At 48.3% G+C, this 14,583-nt stretch overlaps 1 protein-coding gene across 4 annotated transcripts in view; it reads left to right on the forward strand.

The window, feature by feature from the left end:
• UROS (uroporphyrinogen III synthase) overlaps positions 1-14,583 on the forward strand; it is a 598,542-nt gene that overhangs the window by 174,606 nt on the left and 409,353 nt on the right. For all 4 annotated transcript variants that reach the window (XM_078643517.1, XM_078643516.1, XM_078643519.1 and 1 more), the window contains one exon: positions 6,036-6,132. In XM_078643517.1, coding sequence (XP_078499643.1) covers positions 6,036-6,132 — 97 coding nt within the window. The remainder of the gene's footprint in view (positions 1-6,035; positions 6,133-14,583) is intronic.

Genomic DNA, 14,583 nt, shown 5'->3' on the forward strand with positions numbered 1-14,583 from the left:
ATGCAGTCTCCTAGTACTTGAGCACTTTGGAGTCATAAATAATTTAAAAAAAGGAAATTCACAGGCTAAATATTTTAATATTAACCTAGCAATATGTCATGCATGGCAGAGGGCATTGGTGACTTGCTAAGAGGGGTATATGTGATCCTACTGCTTTAGAGCTCCCACATCATCAGACCCTACAAATTGGCCATTCCACAATATTTTCATAGATTCCGCAGTACACCAAGTAGCATGCATCGCCAGAACCGCCTCTATAGTTCTTTTTTGCCCTAGGCAAAATGTGCCAAGTATCCCCAACAATAGGTCCTTCTCCTTGTGCATACCGACCTACAAACAAACAAGTAAATCATTCAAGTTGTTTATTTCAGATATAAGTTGCACCCTTATCAAACACCTTTACATTTGGAAAAGTCCTCGCAGAAGTCTTGGCTCTTTGCAAGGAAACACCTCAGCTCAAAGCAGGATGCCTGTCAGCCACATGTCAACCAGTAGATCTCCTATGCAATGATAAAACTCAAGAAATGAAGCTATTGCCTTGAGGAGGTGTTCACCCTCTTTATCATGTGCGTTTCAAATTCATCAAGTTGATGAAAGGCGCACACAAAAACCCATTTGTAATGTGGTACATGAGATTTACGACCATTCCCTCGGAAGTAACCAATGAAAGCAGAGGAAGAGGGAACCACCCGGAAGAAGTAGCTCTTCACAGCGCCCCCGATGACTTTATTGATTTCCTGTCGCCTCTGGATCTTAATGAGCGCGCGGCTGACACTCCCGGTGATTCATGGGTAGGACCTGAGGGTACTGCAATTACAGCATCATGGCAGCGTGTGCGGCTACGTTTCCTCGTTAGTGTCCTTTTAAAAGGGAACGTTTAAGCAGCAAGAAATTAATGCGGATTTACAAACTAGTGCATTTTATTGGGATTCCGTTTGTGCCGTAAACGCATGGTTTGCGAGTCTTTAGTCTTACTGCTATACTCAGTCTCCAAGGATCTGCCTGAAACATGAGAAAGAGCAACTGTTTTAGTATATTATATTTGGCCTCCTAAGATTATATTTGGCCTCCTAAGAGTCCCCGACTTTCATCGGGACTGATCTTATGCTCCCTCCAGAGGATTGTTAGAAAGATTTTGTCCTGTTCCTGTCAGTCCAACACTGTTTATATGACAATACATCACATATACATGTTGGCATACTTTCCCCAAACAGAGAAGCACCTATTAATGTTACTTTAAGAAATAAATCCAAATCTCTGGGGGATATGTAGGTGGCTTAGCACCGAGGCAAAATGGTGCTTTAAATAGACTGCTTCCACAGCAGACGGGAAAACCTGACGCCCAGTTGCTCACAACTGAGCTCCTGACGCCGCACACTGATTGAGCAGGCCATAGTGGCACAGTGACGGATGTACCAACCCATAGCGCCGGAGCCGGGAGCATATGAGCTTCTGAGACTGTGGTGGAAATGGAGTAACGGGCGTCCCGGGCCCGCAACTAGAATGCCGGGAGCAGTGCAGCGATACTGACGGTGGTGGGGGCCTGTTCCCTGCAAGTAGGCCCCCACTTTGCCCACACCAGGGACTGGCAACCCAAGTGGGTGCCAGAATCCGTAGGCTCCGTGTGTTGAAGCAGTAAAACAACTTGTTCCACAAGGCCAGGTCCTGAGTCCAGAGGAGCCTGAAAACCCAAGGGCCCGTGGACAACTCTGAGGGTCCACCTGAGGAGTAGAGCAAGACTCCGCTGTGCGGCGGTGGGGGGCAGGTGGGGCCTGGGGATAACTAACAGCAAAGCGCCAGTCTGGAGGAGCCTGTTAACACAGTGCTCTCTTCTCTGCATTGTGGAACCACGTGCTGATTCCCGGAGATCCTGGGGCAGTCGAGGCCCCCGTTGGACAGATTAGAAAGCCCTCTCGAGCAGGATAGCCCTTCCTGCCTGGTAGCAGAAGACCAAAAAAGACAGGGATGCAAGTAGAGAGCCCATCTGGTGGAGGGGAGCCCGGCCCCCAGAGGTGAGAGGGCTGTGGGTCCTCTGTCAGACAAGAGGTTGGCCTCCTCCCTGCCACAAAGCATTGGGAGAGGTAGGAGCACTGTTGTCAGAGGGGGGTCCAGATACCGGACACATCCAAGGTGCTGGCTGACCAGCTGCCTTGAGATCAACAGACTAAGTGAGCTGCCGGAGTGAGTAGTACTGTCTAACCCCTGCATGACAATATGAGGGGCAAGTAAAAGGGCACAAATCAGCACAAGCCAACAAGCTTGACAAATACGCCTTTAGGTGTGAGAAAGAAGGAAGAGCTGCAGATTTAGACGAAGGTCAAGAGATGAATGAGAGACAAGACCCCTCAATTAAAGGCCTGCTTCGAGCTATTAAAGACATCAAAACTGCACCAGAACAGAACACAAAATAGATGAAGTGGCGATTGATATTGCCTTGATTATGTTTGACTGTAAGAAACTTTCATCTAGGGTTAATGTGGTGGAGCACTCAATCACTGAGCACTCTGACTCAATCACTATCCTGCTGTGGGAAGTCTGGTAACTACGAGACACCATGCAAAGACTACATGAGGGCAGAGGACACAGAAGAGTGGTCTCAATGCAATATAGAGTGGTGGGCCTCCCAGAGCACTGTGAAAGCAAAGACCCAGAGAGCTTTCTCGAGGACTTTCTCCAAAGGGTAATCCACCCCACCACCCTATCTGGTAACTTTGTGATCAAAAAGGGCACTCGGGATACCTAGACCCTCCCCTGTACCTCCCCTAGGCCTGGAGCCAGAGCCCGGTCACTTATCGCCCAGAAACTCAACTAAAGGGACCAAGATGCCATTCTTAGGGTGACACGTATCAGTGCCCCTCCCCTACAGTATGAAAACAACACAGTCATGGTATTCTCCAACTACACGCAGGAAGTACAGACAAAGGGCAGATCCTTTAAAAGGGCAAAAGCGGTTCTGAGAAAGCTGAATTTCCAGTATATGTTGCTTTCCAGTAAATCATAAGATCTTTTCTAATGGCAAGTCCTGGCTTTTTGCGACCCCTGGCACCTAGTTGAAAACAAAAACCAACACTCATTAGATCATGCTAGACCACATGGGGAAATTGTTAGCACAGAGGGTCTTATGGTTTTGGTAGGTGATTTAAACCGGACACTACAACTGGATCTGGATAGATTCACACTAGCGGACCCCCAGAGATGAGGAGACCAAAGCCTGCAACACCTCCTCACTGCCTTGGGTCATCTGGAGCTGTGGAGAGACTCACACCCTAGTGCAGAAGAGTACTCATATGCGGCCAATAAAAGACATTCCCTCTCTAGGCTAAACTATTTCTTTAACCCGGTCATACACAGTGGTAGATTTGTGAACACATGTTTTCTGCACTGGGGCATCTAAGATCACTTCCCACTACTGACCACTTTACAAATGAAGACCCCTAGATTAATGCAGACTAGAGGCTAGACCCCTGGCTTTTACCGAATGGAATGTTAGGAAACAGCTGAGACAGACCAATAATGCCTACCTGAAAGAGAACGTGGAGTCAGTGGCATTGAGAGTAACTCGGTGAGCAGCGTATAAAGCGGAAGCATGAGGACAACTCATTGCCATCCATGCAGACAAGCAAAGGGACAGGGAGGGAAGGTTAAGAACCTCAAACAAAATGTAGGGGCGGAATAAGTAGATTTCATCCAAGCCCTGCGGGGGGAACATCTGCACCATATAGAACTCCTAAGAGAGGAATACAGAGACGTGATGGAGGGTGAAGCAAGGGCACTCTTCTCTAGCAAGCAGCATAATCTCCGAGGGTGCAGTAATCAGGCAAGTTGTTGGCCTGGCTGGCACACATGGAGAAGGCCAGCAATGGGTCCATAACGTACAGGTACCTGACAGGTGCCCCATTGAAGCGGGGTCTAATACAGCGGAGGCCTTTGCTTCCTATCTAAAGTCCCTGTATTGCTCTAGGGTGCGGTGCACCCCTTGGGAGACTGAGGAGATCGTAAGAGACCTTAAAATTAGCCCCTTCTCCGTAGAGGATGCGGTCCGGCTGGACCAAAAATTAGGTGTGGTGGCAATTCAAGAGGCCATCAAGCAACTGAATTCAGGAAAAATCCTGGGCCCCAATGGGTATCTTGTGGAATTTTAAGTGCATGGGGAGCCTACTGGGAGAGACGCTCATAGAGATGTACCTCTGAGCTACGGATGAGGGCTCAAGACCTCAGATTGACCACAATCACCCTCGTATATAAACCGGGTAAACCCCAGGGGATTGCTCCTTGTACCGACCAGTATCCTTACTGAACTCGAAGCCCAGGATACTGGTCAAGGTACTAGCCATTCATTTCTACCAATATGGGTTCATGCCCTATAGGGCAACAAGACATAATCTTAGGTGCCTCTTCTGGTTCTTGGCCAGGGTCCAAGGACATCTGGGAGCTGGCAGTGGTGGTGTTGCTTGATTCTGAAAACACCTTTGACTCCCTGGAATGGCCCTACCTTATGGCAGTCCTCCATAAAATGGTGCTGGGTGTGGAATTGCTGAATTGGATCAAACTACTATATAGAGACCCCATTGCAAATGTGAGGGTAAATTGGGTGGTATCATGAGAATAAGGCTGCTTTAGTATAATTTTATTTTGCTTGTTTTTATCTGCTGGCTGAGGCAGTAGGGCAACGCTCCTTCGCCATAAAGGAGGAGCCGCCACTGCTCATTGCTTGTGGGAAGCCAGTGGTTTTTAACCTTGGCTTTGCCCTGCGGACAGATAAACATTCAACTCGTGACATTTCTGAAAAGCAGACGTCTAGGTTAATCCTGGGAAGTGTGGCTTGTGTCGATTGCCTGTTTTCTAGCAAATAAGACCCAGCAAACGTCAAATATTTTTAAAAAACAGTATTAAGTCATATTTACTTACCAGTAAACACCAGAATGCAAAAATCAAATATCAAACTACCCTGCGCAATAACATTACCACTTGCAAGTATGCATTTGCAAAGTCTATAAGTCTTGCATATTATGCATATTAGCTTTGCCAATGTTTTTAGCTATGCTATACAGCATTGTGTAATTTTGTAGCCATGGGGTCAACATGCATACCTGTACCTCCAAAATGACGTGTGCTTTTTTTCTTAACCGGAAGCCCTTTAGTAAAATATAGAAACAACATTTTACAAGCATTTGCAATGCAATCGGTCTCACCTTTGGGACCTTTAATGTATTTTGCTATGCAGCACATTAGCCTGGCTACTGAAACATCTACTGTTCTTTAACATGGAGGGAAAGTAAGCACCAAACTGCGAGGCACGCCAGGTATGGGAACACATGGCGAGAAGTATTGCCTTTCAGCAGGAAATGGAATAGTCCAAAGCTCTGTTTTTAATATGAAATCAGGCCCTTCGGTGGTCATATCACTGAAAATACAAGATAAAAAAAAATATTATTGTCTACTAGTGCTCGTGAAAGACAATTTCTATGGACTTAAATCTAGAGAATGCTAAAACGATTCTGGTATTTTACTGACCTCTGCTGGTCGTTTTCTATCAAGAAAGTTAAATAGAGGCAGTTGACAGAAAAACTAAAAAAAGAAAATCCCTCAGCAGAAACCAAATCTGGTATTTTACGGACCTCTGCTGGTCCTGTTCTATCAAGACAGTTAAATAGAGGCAATTGAACAGGAAAAAAAAAGTCCCAAAGCGGAAGCAGACAAGTCCTAGGGCTGATCTCCAGAGCTCACAAAGTACATATACATATAAGTATATACTAAAGTATATACAAGAGGTCTCGAATGCTTGACCTAAAAAGGATGACTATCTTGGGGGAGGGAGAGAAACAACACAGCAAGGGGAGAAGCAACATGGTTAAGCAAGATGAGCTAAAGCGAGCAACGTGGAATGCGGGGGAGAAGAAGCACACACAGGTAAGAGAGTTCAACACAAGTGCAGGTGTGGCGAGAGAGTAGCAGACAGAAACTAATCTTAATATGCTTTGAGCTTTTAGTTTCTGTTATTTCCACAACCCATTTATACTTTGTGTGTTAAACAGATAACTCACCCCGAAGATTATGGTGGTCTCATTTTTACCAGCCCCAGAGCCGTTGAAGCTGTTAAGCTCTGCTTGGCAGAGAATGATAAAAATGAAGGTAAGTGCTCTAAAATCCTGACTTGTTCTAATTTTTGTAAAAGTATTGGCAAAGTCAATCTTTCTGGTATTGATTGCCCGATTGTTGGCTTTGTCAAAGCTTGTTTTGCTTTGCTGTGATGTTTAGGTCTCGCTTACAAGATAATGAAAGATCTATTGTGAACTTACACTGAGCTTACAGCCCTCCCATTGCTTATCATTGGTTGGCTTTATTGGCACTCTAGTTAGCTTACTTTTTATTCGATAACTTGCTTTCCTCTTCTTGTTTTTGACCTTCTCTTGGAGTGCAGCCTCTTTAGGATGCCCTAATTTGTGTGGTTCCAATGCTATAGGCCACTCTGTAATATCTCTAATCTACATGCTCTCCGAGGGGCGAAGTGCCCTGAGCCAGCTTATAGCTATTCGCCTTTTTTTATACTATACCAAACCCAGTGATGTAAACCTGTACTGCATCCTGCCTTTCCTCCGCATTGGTTGGTAGAAACATTCTGCTAAATTCCTGTGCTTTCTTCAAACTCGTGACCATTAACTCCCAAAACTTGACACCTTCTCACATTGCCCTGTGCATAAATATGGCTTCCACAATCTCACATTTGGGACAAAGTTGCAGTCCTGCCTAGGTACATTCTCCAGTTTCACTGATGTCAGGAATGTGTGATGTAGGAAGTTAAAATGTATTAGTTTGAATCTGGCATTACATGAAATCCCCTTTACTAAAGAGTATGTCATATTCCACTCTCTGTGAGTAATCTCTTCACGGAAGCTCTCTTCCCATGCTTGTTTGCTTTTCATTGGTGGCATTTTCCTATCTTCCTTAAATGCTTTATACATCGGAGATATGAAGTGTCAACCCTAACCTAACTGCAGGATTTCCTGAAGGGAACCCATAGGAAGTGACATGTTAGAAATCCAGCGCAAATTTCTCTGGCCATCGTCACCAACTTAGTTAGTATACTGAAGCAATTGACTGGAGCTGACCTCAAAAGCATTCTGCGCTGCTTGGAAGGATCTTCAGGAAACAAGCATATAATTTTTAACAGCCCACCTCTCTGAAGCTTGCCACTGATATATCATGACCTATATGTTGGAATGGTTGCAGGACCAATATGTCCATCTCCATTGCAAAAGGGTGTCTTAGGATGCCTTTGACTGGCAATTTCCAAAATGTACCAGTCTGACTTATTATGCAAGGGCACTCTTTGGGTCAGTTCCCTCCTCTCAATAGCTTAAGCAGTGAAACATCCTCATGTCTTCCCCGCAGTAGCCATTTTTCCCAGTTGTCTTCTTTGAAACAAGCTGTAGATGCACTGTGTAGTACTATAGCTCCATATCTGGTTGACCCAGCCCTTCCCCCATCCTGGTCGGGCTTTTACTGTGGGAGAGCCTCATAAGTTGGGACTCACCCACAGTAAACTCATGATGAAAGGGACTGCATGTGTATTTTATCGGTGTCGCCCTGGCGCGAGTAGGCCACTGCGCTGCAGCCAGAGTAAGGGGCACTGGGCTGGTTACATGCAGACACGTGTGTACATGCGTGTGCACAAATGAAAGGCAGTGCAGGGGAGATTCCTGGTGTGTGCGGCCCAGGAGCAGCTACAAATTGAATGGTGTGGCAGGACTTATGCAGAACTGGGTGGTGGCATGGAATAGGCTTTTTACAATGGGAAGAAACATTTGAGGGAAAGTCAGTGTGCTTTACTGTTTTTCACTCCATTACTCTCCTACGATGATTGGGAGCACATGGGCTAGTTTCGCTTTAGTAGGGCCTACAAATTCCAGACATGCACTAAAGTCCACTGTAACTTATGCGAGAAGAAGTATTCTGCAGAGTCCAAAGTCATATTTGTACTGCTTTTGGGTCATCCAGAAATGTCACACTTCTCTGAGTCAGCTCATACCCAGGGCCTGGCTGGGGCTGACCCTGCCAGGCTGAATTAATGACCTTCCTCCCCAAGCTGTAGCCTCAGAGGGCCAGCCCTGCACGAAAATCATTCCAAGGGCGAAGGTCTTCACTCCAAGAAGAGAAGATGGGTGGAGCTACAGGTTCATCCATCAGCAGCTGACACCTGGTGCTAGGCACCAAGCTGCTCTGGAGAGAAGGCAGAGAGGGGGGAAGGGGCTCTCAGAGACCATGGGGCATGAGACCCCTGGACGACGCCATTTTGAACAAACTAAGGGGCCTGGGCAGGAAGGCGGGAGCAGGTGCAGAGAGGTGATGTGTCGCCGTGTGACAGGGCAAACAGAGACTTCCTGTCAGCCCCCCTCCCCCTTCTTTAAAAGGAGTCTGCACAGGAAGAGGAGAGCTCTCTCTGGGGCGTGGTCTGCTGAGGATGACTGGTGCTGGAGCCTGGCACCACGGGCAGCTGGAAGGAAGAACCTACAGACTGGCCCAGGATCCTGACTTGCACCACAAGGGAAGACCAGGACCAGTGATCAGAAGCCTGGGCCTCTTCGCAAGGAGAAGAGAGGCCCAGGAAGAGAGCCAGACAAAAGGCTGGCGCAGGGTGCCAGTGAAGACTGCTCCCTGCTGAATTCACCCTCCTGGAAACCAAGAGGGCAAAGGATAGGGCTCTCAGTGGCTGGGGAGCGCCACCAGGAGCCAGAAAAGGCCAAAATGGTGATCGGCCGCAACTCCGGGCCCCAGCGTCTGCGGCAAGGAGGAGGGGGCCATGCCATTGCACTGCCCCCCCGGCAGAGGAAACCAAGCCGGGGAGCGCAGTTGTGTTCCTCGCAAAGATTGCCTTGGGGGCCCGGGATCCCAACTCCGGGCCCTGATGCAAGGAAACCAGACAGCAGAGTGCCGTCGCTCTCCCCGTGAGGATCTCAGGGGCCCAGGACTCCACACCCAGGCCCCGAAGTGAAGGCGAGGCAGGGGGTAGTGCCGTGGCACTCCCCCGAAGATCCGCTGGAGTGGGGAAGCAGCCTCGGGTCTTCCCGCAGGAGTGGGCAGACCAGAACAGGAGTGCCGGCTCCCGCGGCAGCACACAAGGGTGCTGGCCTGTCGGGGAGCCGGCGGGAGCTGCCGGGGGTGGGGTCCCCGAGTGGCTCTCCAACGAGGAGGTGCAAGGGGCCCAGGTGGGACAAGTCCCCGAAGACAAGCCGGAGCAGCCGGTGGTGGGCTTCCCGAGCTGCCTCCCTCACCTGGGGTCCGAGTGGGACCGCCCCTCCCCAACGAGCCTGGAGATGCATGTGGGCCCGGGCCCCCACGAAAGAAAGCAGAAGGAGCGGCCAGGGGTGGGCTCCCCGAGCCGTGCAGCCTCACCTGCCATGAGAGGTCTGGGTGGGACTAGGCCCCCAACGGGATTCCAAGAGGCGTGAGAACGCCGAAGATGGAAGCATTGCTCTCCCCAAGCAGCAGGGGAGCCGCTGCTATGTTATGCATGGAGCCGAGAAGAAGCGCCCGACAATGCTTTGCAGAGCCTAAGAGGCCTGCATGAAAGAAGCCGTTTTTAGGTCTCGCCTGAGCCAGTTCATGCGCTGCTCTGCGAGACATTTAGTGAGAGGGCTTTTCAAAGTGCTACCACTCGCTTTTGCTGGCCTCAAGCTTGCGGTTACAGGCGCGGGCGTGCGCTTATGAGCAGAGGAGCCATCTTTCATTCCTCGTCATGCTCATTAAGCGCATCGCTCGCAGCGCGCGATCGCAGTCTCTTTCACTTTCCCCGCCTCGTCACTTTCACGGTCGCGCGGCCAATTCTTGTTGTTTATAGGAGAGGGAAAATTGTGCCCTAGCATCATCCATGAGGTCATTGCAGCGATTGACGTGAAGGGCATTAGACTATAGATCAACACTGACACTTATAATATAGATATGCATGGGATAGGCCATTCAACTCATATCATCCAAGATGCCCAGGAGTACAGAGGGTCAAAACTGACGAGTGCCCTGAACACTCTTCCCCTTCGATATTGTTCTGGCAGAGACATGACTGCAGTACCCAACGGCCCCTGCTAGCCTAGAGCCTCCACACAAGTCACTGCAATACTCAGAGCCAACTTGATGGCCCCTGTACAGTGTGCAGTTTTCCATAGTATCTTGCACAGCTCTAAGCTCCTCTGGTATCTATAGACGAGGTCCCTCCACAATGTTTGGGAGCAGGGAGCATGAACTAGCACAGCCTGCACCTTTGCACAACTAACTCCTATGTTTCTACGCCGCTCCATGTCTCCGAGCTCCCATATGGGACCTGCACGGTTCACAGTCTCCATGAGGAGCCCTCTACGTGGCGCCTAATTTGCTACAGGCCTTTTCGCTATTCAGTGATCGCCTCCTGCAGGCTAGGCCCCACCCCTAGAGCACCCTGTGTTGCTCTGATCACACTGAGAATCGTTGCACTTTCCACAAGCACAGACCCTCCCCACCCCGCACAGCCTTCCCGAGTGATCCTGCACTGCTCCAAAACTGCAGCACAAATAACAATTTCCTAGTGGTACCACCAAAGGTCCGATCCTTCAAAACAGCTTCAAATCTCTCCTACAGCCCTTGCGCAGCTCGGAGGTCCCCTCAGTACCTGTACTGCACTGTTATGAGCTCCCAGTACAATCGTGGGGTCTCCTCACAGCCAGCCTCCCTGGAAGTCCTGTGGCACGTGCTGTTTATGAAAGTATGTCACCGAAGGTACAATATGTTCTTCACCGACCCGCGAGCCAAAATTAAACAAGAACTGTCGTGGTATGGGGCGTTCCTTGCATGCCTCAACTCAAACAGCACGCTGGGAGCCAACAGGAACACGCAATAACACAAGGGGAAAAGGTGCCTACAGTCAAGAAGAGCGGATGGGGATAAAAATTACTGCTTTTGTATGCCCGACTAGACAAGGTTAGCGACTGCGAACAGTGGGGGCTTAATACAGAGCCTGTGGCACCCAAAGAGCTCCCACGTATCCGAGGTCCCATGCGTGAACAACGCACCCAATCCAAGATCTAAGGGGCATTTTGGGGCTTCGGGTCATGCTTTTCTAATGGGATCAAAAAAGGACTACAAATCCCACAACGCAAACATAAAATATGTGTCTGGCTGAGCTGCTACATTGGGTCGACTGCTCTGACGCATTAATAAATTGGTTTAACTCAAAGCGCCAATTCATCTGCACACTCAAGTTCTGGCATATATTGTGTAGCTCCATTGGGCTGCTGCACTCTGCTGGGCCTGAACTCGGTGCCTATAGGAGAGGAAGTTGCAATAAAGGAAAGGGCAGTGGAATCTCCTGGCCCAGCAGAGTGCAGGGAGTATCCAGCACGGACCTGCCCGCTTCATTCATGGTGTGCACGTGAAACGCGTGGGGTGGAATCATTGGCGGATGCCATCAGGACATCGATGGACGCATACTCTCTGCAACGTCAGCGCGTGACTGCGGTCTCACGGCCATTCAGTCTGCTTCAAGGCTGGAGGGCGTGCAGGTCTCAGTACCAGAGTAGCCTACACAACACATACCAGCACATACCTAGGAAGAATGGCCTATCCCGTGCATATCTATATTATAAGTATCATTGTTGATCTATAGTCTAATTCCCTTCACGGCAAACGCTGCATTGACCTCATGGATGATGCTAGCGGTCTCATCTCACATCTTCCATAGTACTTCGGGTATCTATTGGTAGAAGCAAACCCACTCACCCTGGCACCTTTCAAGTACAGATTAAACAAACCAAAGATTTCCGCCCTTTGGTGTATATATAAAATCAAATCACAGAAGAAAAAGAAAAAGTTAAAATCACACCCATCCAATCCTTCAATGTAAAGCCAGCTGCTACCAAATGCGAAGTAAGATGGCATCATTCATGTGATCTTTTCCTCAATCGTCGGTGCATATATCCATCTCTTCCCACGACTACTATTTTATTTTTTAATTGCTCTCAATGTTGCCACTTTCTTAGTTGAAATATATGATAAAATCCGCAAAGACGTTAACACTGAAACATCATCAATCCACCCCCACACATTGCTGCTCGAGACAGACTATGCTTGCACTGCTGTCAAGCCTCAAAAGGTCAAAATATTTCAGCAAGCCCTCTCACCCATCTTCCTATCTTAATGACCCCATCTCAACATAGGACCTGCTCTGCTGAAGATTATTAATGTGAATTAAGTTCTGGAAAAGTTCCCAATGTCCTTCCTTAAAAGTTTCCCATATCGAAATATCGGGTAGTTCTCCATCTACAGACTTCCGTTCAATCTCCTTCAGGAAAGCCTATGTTCTGTGGTTGGCTCACCTTTTACAGTTTGCGCTGAGAAAGTGGCTGATGCATCTTTGGTTTTAAAAACGCCTACTGCAATGGGTTGATCACTTGCAGAAATAACAGGAACAGAGGACTGACGTTATACCAGTAAATCAATAGGCCACAAGTTTAAATGTATGCTGAGGTCCTTGATGCATGAGTTGAGATGCTGCAGCCTAAAAATTCCCAAATTATAGCAACAGCTCATAATTAAACAATAATTGGCATAGCCAATAGGTCTCGCCTTTGGTACCTTTTAAGTGTTTAGCCATGCAACAGTTGATGTTGTTGAACAAGGATATTGTGCTGCATTACTAAATACTTTTAGGTCCCAAAAGCGAGACCTATTGGCTATGCCAATGCTTGTTCAGTTTGTGGTGGGCCCAGGAGGACGGGGTCAGCGCCAAAAGTACGCCAAGGTGCAGGGGGAGCTGCAGGAGCAACGCAGACTTCCCCAGGGCGAAGGAAGAAAGTCCCTCCCTAAGTCTCTGGGGACTTACAAAGAATAACCCCTCAAGTGCTCATCACAGGCATCAACAGCATTCTGTGGCTGTAACTTTTGTTGTTTAGCTGGGGGTGCGTTAAGGACGGCGCCAAGGAGTGAAATGTGAAGGGCTGAGCTTGGGGATGTTTGGAAGAGGGCACCCCCTGTAGGTGAAGAGGTGTAATGGCACCAGTAGTGTATTTACTAATGTTATTTCTTTTAGAGGGACTGAAAGTCACAGGTGTTATGTGAAGTACCTGTGCAAGGTGACGCCATAAGCAAAGTGGGGTTACGTTTCCAGACATTCCTGCTAGGGTGGCTTGCTGTATATACTTAATCCTGTGATTTTAGCTTTGATGCCTTTAGGGGCTTTAATTGCAATGCATTTTAACTGTTATCAGCTATGCTCATTTAAAGTGATGCCCAAACATGTATTCTTGCTACTGCATTAGGGGAGGAACAACCCTGACTGTTAGCCACACGATTTAGAAGTGCATATTGTATGGTCAGTATGAGATGCTCAGTCAGGGTTATGTGTCCCCAGGGCAGGTGTACCTATTTTTAGGTCTCGCTGAGCCAGCGCATGCGCCGCTCTGTGAGACATTTAGTGTGTGGGCTTTTAAAAGTCCTACCACACGCTTTTGGTTGGCATAGAGCGTGCGGTGACACGCACAATGACAAGCAGAGGCACCATATGGCTTTCCTCTCTGGTCATGGTGCGCGCACACCACTCGCCAGCCTGCGTGTTTTTTTTAATTTCCTTTTTGCGCGCGCGCACACAACTCCCAGTCACGGCCGCACGTCTTGCTCGCGATCACTTTCGCACGCACCATTTGCTTGGTATGTTTGGTTGTTTGTGTATGGTTAGGGAGACTCGTTCGTTGTCTCCTTTAATAATGTTTGTTTTATAAACCTGTACCACTCAGTGCTCCAGTTCCCAAATTCAGCATCAACATGCAGAAGTTATTGTTTGTTGCAATCTTTCGCAGCACACGTTTTGTTTATGCTAAAACACACTGATACATAGCTGTACACATGTTGACGAATACCCACTTGTCTCTCCCTAGGGTTCTGAGGAAGATCACACACACACAGAGCTTTTATAATCCTCAGCGCTTGCAAACAGTGTACTCTTCAGACACTGTGATCCACATCTGCCTTCCTTTCAACACCTCCAACAGCTCGCCACGTCGCTGCGCGGTGGCAGTGCTTAACAAGTCTTGTTATCAGACTTTCAGCGTGTTTATTCCAGAGACGTGAATTTCAGATTCCCAGCAGCCAGCCTTCTGTTTTTAGACGCCGGGAGATGCAGCGAGTGCCTCCGTTAGTGTTAGCTACGACGAAGTTGCACGTCAGACTATTCTTCGCGCTTCATCAGGCTGCAGGAAATTACGTAACCCTCTCCTGTCTTCTCTAATGAGGACATGGCCAAGGGGCAACTTTGGCGTCTGTGCTGGCGGTAGGGTGTTTGCCACATATACACTTTTCATCCAGTGTACTGGTGTTACTTTATGGTTGCTCGGGTTCTGTCTGGGCCTTTCTGGGGTTTGAGTTTTAGCCCACACACACATCTCTTCGGAGAAAGGGCATTTTCTGTGTTACTGGGGCAAGTTTCCTGGACAGACAGCAAGTAAAATGCCTCTGCTAACTTGCACCTACAACAATGCGGAATCCGTCCTGTTCTCCCAGTGAGTCTGTTACTCCGTGACTCTGTAGGTCCAAGGAAGACGGAATTAATGATACTTAATGATG

The sequence above is a fragment of the Lissotriton helveticus genome, chromosome 5_1 (genome assembly GCF_964261635.1).
Source record: "Lissotriton helveticus chromosome 5_1, aLisHel1.1, whole genome shotgun sequence".
In the NCBI taxonomy this organism is placed as follows: domain Eukaryota; kingdom Metazoa; phylum Chordata; class Amphibia; order Caudata; family Salamandridae; genus Lissotriton; species Lissotriton helveticus.